The 13,857-nt window shown below is 64.9% G+C and overlaps 1 protein-coding gene across 6 annotated transcripts in view; it reads left to right on the top strand.

Annotated features, from left to right (window-relative positions):
- The window catches only part of IGF2R (insulin like growth factor 2 receptor), an 88,667-nt gene extending 77,175 nt beyond the window's left edge, over positions 1-11,492 (top strand). For 2 of the 6 annotated variants that reach the window (XM_036413798.2, XM_045573326.1), the window contains exons 44-47: positions 1,261-1,447; positions 3,012-3,164; positions 3,940-4,009; positions 4,963-5,714. In XM_036413798.2, the coding sequence (XP_036269691.1) occupies positions 1,261-1,447; positions 3,012-3,164; positions 3,940-4,009; positions 4,963-5,367 (815 nt within the window). In that variant the 3' untranslated portion in view covers positions 5,368-5,714. Of the gene's footprint in view, positions 1-1,260; positions 1,448-3,011; positions 3,165-3,939; positions 4,010-4,962; positions 5,715-7,278; positions 7,700-11,472 lie in introns of those variants that run through there. The other 4 variants (XM_036413797.2, XM_036413800.2, XM_036413799.2 and 1 more) reach the window with 4 other exon arrangements.
- The last annotated feature ends 2,365 nt before the right edge of the window (positions 11,493-13,857 follow it).

Below are 13,857 nucleotides of genomic sequence, written 5' to 3'. Positions count from 1 at the left end.
CCGGTTGGTTAGTTGATTAGCTGGATGCCTGATTGTCTGATTGGTTGTTTGGTTAATTGGTTGACTAGTTGGGTGGCTGGTTGGTTGATTGGCTGGCTGATTGGTTGATTAACTGCTTGATTTGTTGATTAGCTGAATGTCTTTTTGATTGGATGATTGGCTGGCTAGTTTATTTGCTGATTGGTTGATAGATTGATTGGTTGGTTAATTGAATGGTTAGCTGACTGGCTGGTTTATTAGTTGGCTGGTTGGTTAATTGAATGGTTGACTGGCAGGCTAGTTGGTTGGTTTATTAGCTGACTGGCTAATTAGTTGATTGGCTGATTGGTTGATTAGCTGGCTGGTGATTGGTTGATTGGCTGGCTGATTGGTTTATTGGCTGGTTGGTAGATTGGCTGGTTGATTGGTTGTTTGGTTGGTTTAATTGAATGGTTGATTGGCTTGTTGGTTGATCAGTTGGCTGGCTGATTGGTTGGCTGACTGGCTGATTCATTGCCTGGTTGGTTGATTAGCTGGCTAACTGGCTGGTTGGTAAATTTTATGGCTGATTGGCTGGCTGGTTAATTAAATGATTGGCTTGCTGGCTGGCTGATTAGCTGGTTGGTTGATTGGTTCTATGGTTGGCAAACTGCAGCTCTTGATCCACATGCTGCTCTTTGGCCCCTTGAGTGTGGCTCTTCCACAAAGTACCACGGCCTGGGCAAGTGTATTTTGAAGAAGTGGCGTTAGAAGAAGTTTAAGTTTAAAAAATTTGGTTCTCAAAAGAAATCTTAATCGTACTGTTGATATTTGGCTCTGTTGACTAATGAATTTGCCGACCACTGGATTGGTTGATTGATTAGCCTACTAGTTTGTTGATTAGCCTACTAGTTTGGTGACTGGCTGGTTGTGTGGTTGACTGATTGTTGGCTGGTTGGTTGATTGGCTGGCTGGTTGGTTGGTTGCTCACTTGGTTTATTCCAGTCTCCAGATAGGCCAATACCACCGAGCCAGCTGCCACTCAGGTCCTATTGTTACCTGAGGACAAAGCCAGCCCTCTCTCAGTCCAGGACCAGGCTGCCTTGCACACGGACTTAGGGAAGAGGCCCACTTGTGTGCCAGGTGGCCTGTGAGGAGAGCACACGAGAGCTGTTTGATGGGGGACCCTTCTGCTTGGTCTTCAGTGTGTGCAAACTTTGTATTAACTTTTAGAAGATGAGCTATTACTGAAATAGTGATGATAACACTGCTGTGTTGTGTGCTCACCTTCCTTTCTGGCAGATGGAGATCTGGATGTGGTGTTTTCCTCTACCTCCAAATGTGGGAAAGATAAGACAAAGACAGTCTCTTCCACCATCTTCTTCCACTGTGACCCTCTGGTGACAGAGGGGCTCCCCGAGTTCAACCATGAGACGGCCGACTGCCAGTACCTCTTCTCCTGGTACACCTCCGCCGTGTGTCCGCTGAGGTGAGTGCGGGTCCCAGCACTGGGGAGCCTGCTCTCGGTCACTTTCCTCTCTGGATGGACGCTTACCAACTTTACCCCCGCCCCCTCGCTCAAAATCAGCTGCAGCTTTAGTGCGCGCACGTGTTTTATTGTGGAGAGAATTCAGACATGATCAAATCCAGAGACGTGGTAGAGGTAAACCCTACCAGCCAGCACCTGGCTTCAGCAATTGTTCATGTCCTGTCTCCTTGGTCCACTCCTTGTCACTGTGCGTAGCCCCGGCCACTCCCGGCAGCATCGGCGTGCGTGCCCCTTGGGCCCCGAGTGCCTCTCTCTTCGTGTCTTCTTCCAGCAGCGTGTTCCCTTCGGTGGGCCCTGGGAGGTGGCCGCTTTATCCCATCTTTGTTCCCAGCTAATCCTTTGTTTTCTAGTACAAACTACTAGATTGGCTGGTTGAAAGAAGGCTGTGAGTTAATGTCACTTTAACTCGAGGGCAGTATTTTCTGCCCGAGGGAACGAGCATTTATTCTACAAATCATGAGAATCCGCCGGAGGCCAGGTTTTCATGGAAAATCGCGGCTCTGCTCTGAGAGCTGCTTGGTGCGCAAAGGGAGGTGGCAGCCTCCGTGGCCTCAGGAGCCTGCCTCTCGGGGGCCCACCCCGGTTCCCTGGCCAGCCAGTGCGTCCGTGGCTTTCCTCTTCGATGGACTCTCTTCCTGTTTCACCCCCGTTACTGTGTCCCAGCTCTGTGCTCTGTCCTGAGCCGAGGTCCCGGGAAACAGTTCCCTGGTGATTGCTTCCCCTCACTGCATGGAGAAGGACCCACAGTCAGCAGGAACTGATGGCAGGGACCCTGCAGGAGAGCGAGGCCCCACCTTCGAGATCTTAAATCTTACCCTGGTTTTGATTTTTACTTTCTATGGGCGCTGGTCCAGCAAAATAAATAAATAAATAAATAAATAAAATAAAGGACAAGGCTGACTAACTGTCCCAGGAGCACGGTTTAAGCAAGTCTCCACAAGCTTCTAAACGGCACACCGGTGCGTCCAGTTAGGGGCAGTGACAGGAGAGTCGCTGAGGAGTAGAAATACATTTGGAAACGGAGTCACACTTCTGAGTCCTCATGGGCCAGGGATGAACCAGAAGCAGAAACGAGATTACACGGGGCCTGGGGGACGGGGAACACGCGTCAGCAAGCCCAGGTGCAGGGCGGTGTCCCCGGCGCCGGCTGGCCCTGGCCGGGGGGCCTCTGGCTCTGAGGGCAGAGTCTTCAGGGTGTCTCCCAGGCCCCTCCAGCTCCTTGCTTCTGGGCCCCGAGCCCTCCAGAGGGACAGGCCAGGACAAGGAGTGCGTCCCTCAGAGCTCAGCTTTCTCGTCTCCTCTGTCCCCGAGGCCCCAGGCTGTGTCCAGCCTGCTTCCCGATGCTTCTGCCTGGACTGGTAACCAGGACAGTTCCTAGTTGGGGGTCGTGTCCGGTAGATCTGGTGGTGAGGTGGACGCGGCGTGGCAGTCAGAGCCACCCCGCGGAGGGGCCTGCTGGTCCCTGCGGTGGTGACGGGCGCTGAGCGACATGCCCTCCTTGCAGGGCGGGCTTCGACAGCGAGGACGCCGGGGCGGGCATGCCGGCCCACACGGGGCTGTCGGAGCGGAGCCAGGCTGTGGGCGCGGTGCTCAGCCTGCTGCTGGTGGCGCTCACGGGCTGCCTGCTGACCCTGCTGCTCTACAAAAAGGAAAGGCGGTAAGGAGAGGGGGGTGGGCAGTGGGCAGAAGCGCTTCGGGGGTTCAGTGTTTAGGGGGGCCCCGACCGCACCCAGAGCCCCAAGATAGGACCAGAGGGCAGCTTCCAGTGCCTTTTACCAGCGCCTGTGTTTCTGTGATGAGGTGTCCCGGGCGCTCTGCCCTCAGGCCCATGGCCGCTCTGGCCTCGCCGGCCAGTTCCCGGGACACCTGGATGTGCAAAGAGGGACAGCCAGCTAAGCCCCTGCCACAAGCAGACTTCCCCCATCTCCCTTCTTTGGTCCCTGTGAAGTAATCGCTTAGAGGCACCTGCTGTGGGCAAGGGCTGGTCACTCACCCGGGTGCCTTTCCGTTCGGTTTGCACGTCACACGTGACTCCGGCGTGCAGCTGGGAGCTTCGTGGTGGCAGCCCTGGGCTGGGCAGGGGGCAGGCCAGCTCGGGGCTCCCTGTCCTCTCTCACCTGCTGTGAGCCAGAGGCAGGCAGAGGGCGTGGACGTAGGCCGTCCGGGGTTAGTCCCCACACAGGGCCCACCAGCCTCGGAGCAGCCTCGGGGTTGAGGAAGGTGTCCCACCTCGTTCACGCTTGGAAAAGGGGAAGCTCCGATGTCCCATAGCTGGCTCAGGCCTGAGAGACCGCCCCGCGGAGGGGCAGGATCTGAACCCACTCCTGTCTGATTCCGTGGATCAGTGGCCTGTGCGAGGAGAGGCGAGGGCGGGCACCCGCTCGGTTAGGCTGGGACCTGCTGGTGCACCGGGAGTAACTGGTCTCTTGCAGGGAAACGGTGCTGAGTAAGCTAACCAGCTGCTGTAGAGGAAGTGCAAACGTGTCCTACAAATACTCCAAGGTACGTCCTGACCCCGGCCCGCACGGAGCTGTAGGGGGGGCTGTGGGCGGAGCTGTAGATGGAGCCGTGGGCGGGAGCCGTGGGCGGGGAGCCGTGGGCGGGGAGCCGTGGGCGGGGAGCCGTGGGCGGGAGCCGTGGGCGGGAGCCGTGCTGAGGACATCCTCACCAGCAGCTGGAAGGAGGAAGGGAAGCCCTCGGTGGCTGTTGGCTCAGACACAAGTCCGTCTACTCTTTTATCCGCCCTGGGAGGCGGGTGGTTTCCGAGCATCTGGCCTTCAGTGGCTCCTGCTCCCGGGCTGTCCCGAACCGTGATCAGGCGGCGTCCGCTTTGTGCCTCTGGCGGTGGGTGATGGCCTTCAGAAGGCACTTTCAGGAAAGGGGCGTTGTGTGCTCTCGGCTCCCGATGCCACTGCCAGGCGCCTGCTAAAGGCTTATCTCAGCCGGACCCCACCTCGTCCTTCCCCGCACAGGGCGCGGGCTGCTGCTGAGCCGAGGGGAGCCGGACGCCCCACTGCTCTCCTGCCCCGTACGCTGCTGGGCCCGCGCTGAGGGGCAGAGAGGGGGCGCTGGCCGGCGGGTGGGGGGGCGTGGGGCGCGGCTGAGGGGCAGAGAGGGGGCGCTGGCCGGCGGTGGGAGGGCATGGGGTGCGCTGAGGGGCAGAGAGGGGGCGCTGGCCGGCGGTGGGAGGGCGTGGGGCCCGCGCTGAGGGGCAGAGAGGGGGCGCTGGCCGGCGGTGGGGGGGCGTGGGGCCCGTGCTGAGGGGCAGAGAGGGGGCGCTGACTGGCGGTGGGAGGGCGTGGGGTGCGCTGAGGGGCAGAGAGGGGGCGCTGGCCGGCGGTGGGGGGGCGTGGGGTGCGCTGAGGGGCAGAGAGGGGGCGCTGGCCGGCGGGTGGGGGGGCGTGGGGCGAGGGCCTGGCCGCAGGTGGGCTCCACGTGCTCTGTGTCACCCCCAGCAGGTCAACAAGGAGGAGGAGGTGGACGAGAACGAAACGGAGTGGCTGATGGAGGAGGTCCAGGCGCCGGGCGCGCGGCCCGCCAAGGACGGGCAGGAGAACGGCCATGTCACCACGAAGCCCGTGGAGGCCGCCGCCCTCGCCTCCCTGCACGGGGACGACCAGGACAGCGAGGACGAGGTCCTGACCATCCCAGAGGTGCGCGTGCACTCGGGCAGAGGGGCTGGGGCCGCTGGCACCCGCCCCGCGCGCCCCCCGCCGAGGAAGACGCCCCGCGACCCCCGGGGGGGGCTGGGGGGCGGCGCGAAGGCCAGGCGGGGGCCCCGGGCCGCGGCCAGGCCCGGCCCCCCCAGCGGCCTGCGCTCCTTCCACGACGACAGCGACGAGGACCTGCTGCACATCTGAGTCCGGCCGCCGGCGCGTCCACCAGCGAGACCGCGGCCACCTCCTGTCACGTCTGCCTTTACGGAAACTGGTTCAAAGGGAATGCTTTTTGTGAAGGGGAGAGAGAGGGCGAGAGGTCGGGCGCCTCTCATCCGCTGGGCCACGGCCCGGGATGAGGCGTGGGTCCGGGGGGAAGGGGTGGTGCTGGGGCCGGTCTGTCCCGAGTCCTCATTGGGTGCCCGGCACCCGGGGACAGAGGGCTCCGAGAACCCTTGCTGCTGCAGACCCGTCAGTGTCTGACCGTCATATTTAGCATTTACCTCTCTCTTCCTATTTATTGACTCTGACAATTACTCAGGTTTGTGAAACAAAAAAACCCAAAAAACAAACAAAAAAAACATAAAAAAACAAAAACAACAAAAAAAAAAACCTCCCCCTCACTGCCTCCCGCCGGTGGGCGCGCGGCCGCCTCGGTCCGGGAGCTGTCTGCGGGCGGTTTCATACTCGATTTTGAACTTGTTGACATGTAACCTCTAAGTTAGAATACTCGTCTGTCCTTTCCTCTCGGCTGTCTGTTTCCTGCGGGCACGCACGCGCGTGGCCCTGAGTGCCTGAGCTTCGAGGGCCGTGCCCGCCCTCCGCCGGTGCCCGCTCCGCCGCCCGCCCAGGGCAGTGAGCATGATGCCCGAGGAGGTGACGGGCTCGGTGTCGCCTCCTCCGGCTCTGACGCCACCGATACTGTGCTTATTTTTTTAAGAAAAAAGTGTTTATCAACCATCGACCAATACGAAGCCTTAAGCTGCACGGAGTGTGACGTGCAGCGTTGCATGCAGGCTGGCGGGGGGCCGGGCGGGGCGGGTGACTGCTCTCCCCGCTGCTGGCTCTCCTCGAAGTGTTGAACAGACGGCTTTCCTCTTATTCTAGAATATTGTACATAGCGATAGTCACCTGCTGACAGACAGACCGCCTCTGGGCTCGTGGGTTTGTACTCAGTTTGGCTGGCTGATTTTATTTCAACTTGAGTATTTTTTAAAATTGATTTCTTTCCTCATTTTTTTTTCCAATCAAATTTACTGTAACGAAAAGTATTCAACGATTTCAATAAAAGATAAATTATTAACTGGGTGTCACTGCTTTTTCCCCTGCCCGCCCGCCGCCCGCCTGCCCTCCCGTGAGGGCGCGGGGCCGCGCGGTGACCCTCACGCAGCACCTCCGTCCTCTGGGGTCTCCCCCCTGCTCCTCAGCGTCACCCACGTCCGGCTCGGGGGCCCCGTGGGTGGGTCCCACGGTCCCGGGAGCCGGCCGGGGTGAAGCGTGGCTCCTCCTGCACATACCGTCTTCCCTCTGTTACTGACCGGGCGCCTAGTGCTCACGGGGAAGCGGACAGGCCGAAACGCAGGCTTCTCGGAGTCAGCAGCCTCCCCTCCCTCCGGTTTTCTCGTGATCCGCTTGGAGCGAGCTCCTCAGTATTTTTCTTAGGATTTCACAATGTTGTTCAAGTATCAACCACCGGAACCGTGCTGCTGACCCGTCCTTCCTCTTAAAAAAAAATAAATATAAAACAATATATATATATATATAGATTTCAGAGAGGAAGAGAGAGACAGAAACATCAGTCATGAGAGCGAATCCTTGATCGGCTGCCTTCTGCACGCCCCCTACTGGGGAATCGAGCCCACAACCCGGGCCTGTGCCTTTGACCGGAATCAAACCCGGGACCCTTCCGTCCACAGGCTGACGCTCTATCCAACTGAGCCAAACCGGCTAGGGCTCCTTCCTTCCTTTCTCCTCCTCCTCCGAGTGCTGCATGTGGGGCTGCTGAAGCCAACCCCGGAATGTGACCGTACGCAGAGATAGGTCCTTATACCGATGACACGCTACCAGCGAGGTCGGCGGGCGGGCCCTAACCCGCCATGACTGGTGTCCTTGCAGAGCGGAGACACGCAGGCACAGACACACACAGAGGGAAGCGGATGTGAAGACTCAGGGGAGAGACGGTCCAGTGCCAGCCAAGGCGAGCAGCCTGGAGAGCCCTGCCCTGAGCTGCAGGAGGAGCCCACCCTGCCCACCCCGTGAACTTGGACTTCTGGCCAAAGCGGTGAGGCGTAACCCTCTGTTTCAGCCTCCCACCCATGGTGCTTTATTACGTACGCAGCCCTGAGAGGCGCACCCGACACTACAGGCCGCCCCGCTTCCGCGCGGGCCGGCCGTGACGACACACACGGACGGCGGCCACGCAGTGCGAGCCCGCGAGCTCGGCACGCATCACGCCGCCGTCCCGCACTCCCCCCACACTCCCCTCCCCACACTTTTTACTCTTGGCATTTATAGAAAACATGATGCAGAAAATACACGTGCTCTCTCGTCTGTTCATTCACCCCCGGCCCCGTCTCTCCCCTGAGCGCCTGGGAACTTGCACAGAGGCCGGTCTGGGAGAGCGTTCAGTTCCGGATGGGGGACTCCCCGGGCCCCAGGGGGGCACCATTGCTGTGACACGCTGCGGGTTGGCTTTGAACCTGAGCCGGGGCCGCGGCCCCTCCACCCCCTCCGGTTCGTCCGCATGGGGAGGAGATGCAGGCAGGGTGGGACTGCATGACACACGAGTCAGAGATGAAATCCTGGTCCCCAGTGAAGCGGCCGTGGAGCCCCATCCTCACTCGCTTGCTTGCATGTCCTCGGGGATGCTCTGGCACCGGGATCACACGCATGCCGTGGGCAAGGGGCTGACCCTGAGCCTTGGTTCCTCGTGTCCGATGGCAAGGGCTACGTTACATGCTCCATGAGCTCTGGACCGTCCTCCAAGCTCCGGCTGAGGGCACCGGCCGGGCGCTTGGCCATTGGGGTCCCTGAAGCAGGGCTGGGAGAGGGGGCGGGGAGTGATGCAGGGCGAGGTAAAGGCCCCCCACCGCTGGTGCGGATGGGGCAGCTCCTGCCCAGAGCTGGGCAGCTGCTTTCTCCATGGAAGGAAGCGCGTGGTGGGGGTTCAGGTGAGGCCTGGTCTGGCCTGGCCGCTGGGGAGGTGGGGCGGGAGGAACCCCGCTTTCTCCCTGTGATGCATGGAGAGCAGGACCACAGCCCACACAGAGGACTCATGTCGGGGGGGCTGACACCCATAGACCTCTTCCTGTGGTACTTGGGTTGTCCCCCAAAAGCAGTTCTCTGACACCACGTTAACCTGACCCCACACCGTCAGCCCGGCGAGCATCAGGCCCAGTCCAGGCCCCACTGCGGTGCCCGTCAGAGGCAAGAGGTCCCTCTGTCGGCCGCAGGAGGGCCCAGCTCCCACAGTCTGCCTGATCTGGCTGCAGACGGGTTCCATGACCCCCTCCCTCTGGACTCTGGAGCCGGACCCCCGCCTTCCGCCCCGCCCCCGCCCCGCCCTGTGTGAACGTGTCCTGCCCCTGGGCGCTCTGAGCCTGACCCCGGGGTCTCCCGAGGCTTCCTCGAGGGGCAGGGCCTGTGGCCAGCTCACCAGGACGGGCCTGTCTTTCCTGCGGCCGGAGCCATCGCGGCGCCCACCAGAGTCCCCGTCAGCACAAAGCACCCCTCCCCGGGGCTCCTGAGGCAGACAGACACCCAGACAGACTGCTCTTCCGGCCTCCCCCGGGGCCACACAGTGTGCTGGGGCCACCCCTGTCCCCCGGGGCCACACAGTGTGCTGGGCCCCCCCCCTGTCCCCCGGGGCCACACAGTGTGCTGGGGGCCCCCCCTGTGTCCCCCCCCCCCCCCCCGGGGCCACACAGTGTGCTGGGCCCCACCCCTGTCCCCCGGGGCCACACTGTGCTGGGGGCCACCCCTGTCCCCCGGGGCCACACAGTGTGCTGGGCCCCACCCCTGTGTCCCCCCCCCCCCGGGCCACACAGTGTGCTGGGCCCCACCCCTGTCCCCCGGGGCCACACAGTGTGCTGGGGGCCACCCCTGTCCCCCGGGGCCACACAGTGTGCTGGGGGCCACCCCTGTCCCCCGGGGCCACACAGTGTGCTGGGGGCCACCCTTGTCCCCCCCGGGGCCACACAGTGTGCTGGGCCCCACCCCTGTCCCCCGGGGCCACACAGTGTGCTGGGCCCCACCCCTGTGTCCCCCCCCCCCACCGGGGCCACACAGTGTGCTGGGGGCCACCCCTGTCCCCCCCCTGCCCCCCCGGGGCCACACAGTGTGCTGGGCCCCACCCCTGTCCCCCCCGGGGCCACACAGTGTGCTGGGGCCACCCTTGTCCCCCCGGGGCCACACAGTGTGCTGGGCCCCACCCCTGTCCCCCCCGGGGCCACACAGTGTGCTGGGGCCACCCTTGTCCCCCCGGGGCCACACAGTGTGCTGGGCCCCACCCCTGTCCCCTGGGGCCACACAGTGTGCTGGGCCCCACCCGTCCCCCGGGCTCGCCCTCTGGCCACGTGGGAGGGGATCTCGGAGCTGCAGCCCCAGGAGGGGCCGTGCTGCTGCCAAACCGCCGGCTGGAGGCCCTCCGATGCCCAGGGACGAAGGGCCCCCGTCACCTGTGCACCTGTCCCTCCTGTGCACGGAGGCCCCGTCAGCAGCCCGGCCTGGGCCCACGGGGCCGCACCACTGAGGCCAGAGGCCCTGGGTCGTGTCCCAGGGCCAGGCTGTTTGAGGGCAGCCGGGAGCCTGCCCAGGAGATAGCGACGCTGGTGGGGGCCCAGGAAACCAGGCCGCGCTGCGTCGTGCGAGGACGGCGGGAAATGGGCCTGTCTGGGGAGCTGGCCCTCGCGCCCCGTCCCGTCCCGTCCCGTCCCGCGCGCCCCAGCCGGAGGACCTGCAAGAACAGAGCTGTGTCAGGTTCGGCGGTGCTGCTCTGCCCAGCGCCACGCCAGCTGCTGCCCAGGCCCCACAGCCCGCCTGGGCTCCGGTGTGACGTGCAGGGAGGCTCCTGCTCTGCCCCGAGGAGGGCAGGCGGCCGCAGGCTGCCCCGGCCCCGCCCCTGTGCACTCGGGTCACCTGGGCCACTTTGCCGGCCTCCTTCACCGCCTGCCGACCCCTCCACCCTGCGGAAGCACGTGAGGCTGAGGGCCTGCTGCTCCCCGGGGAGTCTGCCCGGGGACGGCGAGCTGGCCGAGTGAGGGAGGCCCATCCCCGAGCCCGCACCACCTGCCCCGGGCAGCGACTTGGCCAGTATTTGCTGAGTCAACAAATGCACGGAGCCAGGGGCGGCTCCCTGGCCTGCAGCGGGCAGGCTCTGCGGAGGGAGCGGGGTGGGGGGGGGTGGGGGGAAGTGTTATTGCCGGAGGGCAGCCACCCTGCGTGCTGCAGGGGCAGGAAGGATAGGTGGCCAGACGTCCCACTTTTGAACAATTGGTCCCTCATCCAAAAACCGGGACTTTTTTGAAACGCCGCAGGACGCGGCACAAATGGTGAAAAATACGGACTGTCCCGCCAAAAGCGGCCCTCTGCAGCGGGTGGTGCGGGAGCCTGGTGCTCAGGGCAGCTCCATCGCAGACCCGCCCGCGGCCAGGCCCACGGGCCACTGACCTGCCACGGCCACGGCGGGCGAGGACGCGCGGCGCGGGGCCGGGAGCCGGCTGGTTCCAGAAGCAGACGCTCCTCCTCCTCGCCCTGCTCTCGGCCGCCATGCCCCGCGTCTACGTGGGCATCGTGTTCCTGGGCTTCACCCCCGAGCACCACTGCCGCCCGAGCCCGGGCGCAGCCCAGCTGAGCCGGCGCTGCGGCTGGAGCCCGGCCCAGGAGCTCAGCCTCACGGTGCCCGCCCGGGGCCCGCGGGCGAGGCCTTCCCGCCGCTGCCGCAGCCTCCTGCCCTGGGCCCCTGCCGGCACGGCCGGGCGGACGACGCGACCGAGGTGAGAGCAGGCCCGTGGGGGGGCGTGCGGGTGTCAGGTTTGGTTTCGGGGTGAGACGGGGCGGGCTCTGTGCAGTGAGCCGTGGGCGCGGGCCAGGCCCCTTCGGCTGCTGCGGGGACGGCGTGGGCGTGGCTGGGGAGGGCACGGGTCCGGCCAGCACCTGGGAGCGGCTCTGTGTTCCCCAGGCCGGGCTGGCCGAGGCCACGCTTCCCAGAGACCAGAGGCAGCGGGGTGCCAGGGTCACCACGCTGGGGCTGGCCCCCGCCCCCTGCCTGGCCAGCACGCTGTCCGGGGGCGGGGAGAAGGAGGGGGCAGAGGGCCGGTGCTGGGGCCACTTGCTTTCTGTGCTCAAGGCGTCCTCCGCAGCCGCGGGCGCCCACTTCTTGGGCCTCGAGGACCACCAGGGTCCGCTCGGCGACCGCTGCTTCGAAGACAGCGTGAGGGGCCGCCCTGGGCGGCGTGGGCTCTGCTGGCACTCTGCCTTCTCGGCCCAGGCGGCCGCCCTGGCCCTGCTCGGCCCGGGGTGCGGTGAGAGCAGAGCCCGGGCTGCCTCCCGGTCGGCAGGGGGGAGGTGTGGGGAGGGGAGAATAAGGCCCCGTGGGGGCAGATGCAGAGGGGCCGTGGGCTCTGAGCTGCTCTGGCTTCTTCCGGGAGGAGGGGTGTGGCAGGGAGCTGCGAGGAGAGGCAGCGAGGGGAGGGAGCCCGGGCTGTGGAACCGGCTCTGTTTTGGGGTTCGGCAGAGCAGTCTTGGGGGGCAGCGGGGGTGCTCCCTCACCTTCGGGCCAGGACACCCAGCTAAGTGAGCCTGCAGATGCACATGCACCTGTTGAGGGGCATTGTCCCAGCACCAGGCCCCAGGCGACCTGTGGCTGGTAATGAGGCTGGGGTACAGGGGCTGTGAGGGGCGGAGCTTATCCTAAAAGGAAGTGTCCCCCGGATTCAAGGGCAGCTGCACCTGAGGTTTTTCTGCGAACCCCGCACCCTGCCTTTGTGCCAGGCACAGGGGTGTGGGGAGAGGCGGAGGGTGGGGGGCTGCGGGGACGGGGAGGCCGTGAGGCGGCGGGAAGGGGCCCCAGCGGGCGGTGCCGACCACCATGGTTGTCACGGGGCAGGAGAAGCGGCTTAACAGACACAGCAGCCGAAACCGGTGTGGCTCAGCGCATAGAGCGTAGGCCCGTGGACTGAAAGGTCCCGGGTTCAATTCCTGTCAAGGGCATGTACCTTGGTTGCGGGCACGTCCCCCGTGGGGGGCGTGCAAGAGGCAGCTGGTCGATAACTCTCTCTCATCCATGTTTCTAACTCTCTACTCGGTATCTGTCTCCCTTCCTCTCTGTAAAAAATCAATAAAATATATTTTAAAAAAAGGAAAAAAAAAAAAAGGGACACAGCCTGGCCTGGCCTGGGTGGAGGGGGGACCCACTCTGCTCCAGGGTCTGGCTTGGGGGGAAGGTGAATGGAGCCACTGGCCGGGATGGAGGTGGGGGAGGGGGCCTGGGGGAGGCTGGTGAGGGGGGCCTGGGGGGGGGGGCCTGGGGGAGGCTGGTGAGGGGGGCCTGCGGAGGGGGCCTGGGGGAGGCTGGTGAGGGGGGCCTGGGGAGGGGGCTGCAGGGGGAGGAAGGTGAGGGGGGGCCTGCGGAGGGGGCTGCAGGGGGAGGCAGGTGAGGGGGGGCCTGGGGAGGGGGCTGCAGGGGGAGGAAGGTGAGGGGGGGCCTGGGGAGGGGGCCTGGGGGAGGCTGGTGAGGGGGGCCTGGGGAGGGGGCTGCAGGGGGAGGCTGGTGAGGGGGGCCTGGGGAGGGGGCCTGGGGGAGGCTGGTGAGGGGGGGCCTGGGGAGGGGGCTGCAGGGGGAGGCTGGTGAGGGGGGCCTGGGGAGGGGGCCTGGGGGAGGCTGGTGAGGGGGGCCTGGGGAGGGGGCTGCAGGGGGAGGCTGGTGAGGGGGGCCTGGGGAGGGGGCCTGGGGGAGGCTGGTGAGGGGGGGCCTGGGGGAGGGGGCCTGGGGGAGGCTGGTGAGGGGGGGCCTGCGGAGGGGGCTGCAGGGGGAGGCAGGTGAGGGGGGGCCTGGGGAGGGGGCTGCAGGGGGAGGCAGGTGAGGGGGGGCCTGGGGAGGGGGCCTGGGGGAGGCTGGTGAGGGGGGGCCTGGGGAGGGGGCTGCAGGGGAGGCAGGTGAGGGGGGGCCTGGGGGAGGGGACTCCCTTGGAGAGGAGGGTCAGATGTCAGAGGACAAAGGGCCTTCAGAACGGGTCACTGTGGGTTCTGAGTGCCCGAGGTTGGGATGACCTGAGCTCTGAGTGATTCCTGGAAATACCGACAGAGCCGGAGGGGGTGGCGGCTGCGGGAGACAGCGTCCCGGGGTGCAAGGGGGCGGGGTGGGGGCAGGGGACACGTGCCTGAGACTCCCCTGCAGCTGGGGTAGGTGATTGGACGCTGGGTGGGGCTCGCGGCCAGGAGGCCAGGAGAGGCTCCTGGCAGCCGTGGGTGTCCCCGCCCCGCTGCCCGCCCTCCCTCCCCCTGGCGGCCTGCCCCCGGAGCTCGTGTGGCCACTCATTGCTGCGGAACGAAGCTCAGGGCGGCCTGGACCCTGGAACCTGCTGGAGCGGACAGCAAGCCCCGTGTTTGAAGGCCCAGCGGCACCTGCTGGGGGTCCGGGCGGGGGTCGGTTGGGGGGCTTGCAGTTTCTGCCTTTGACACCCCCAGGCGGCCCTG

The sequence above is a fragment of the Pipistrellus kuhlii genome, unplaced genomic scaffold, assembly GCF_014108245.1.
Source record: "Pipistrellus kuhlii isolate mPipKuh1 unplaced genomic scaffold, mPipKuh1.p scaffold_m20_p_5, whole genome shotgun sequence".
NCBI lineage: Eukaryota > Metazoa > Chordata > Mammalia > Chiroptera > Vespertilionidae > Pipistrellus > Pipistrellus kuhlii.
Note: the sequence above shows the minus strand (reverse complement) of the source record. Positions and strands in the feature narration are given on the sequence as shown.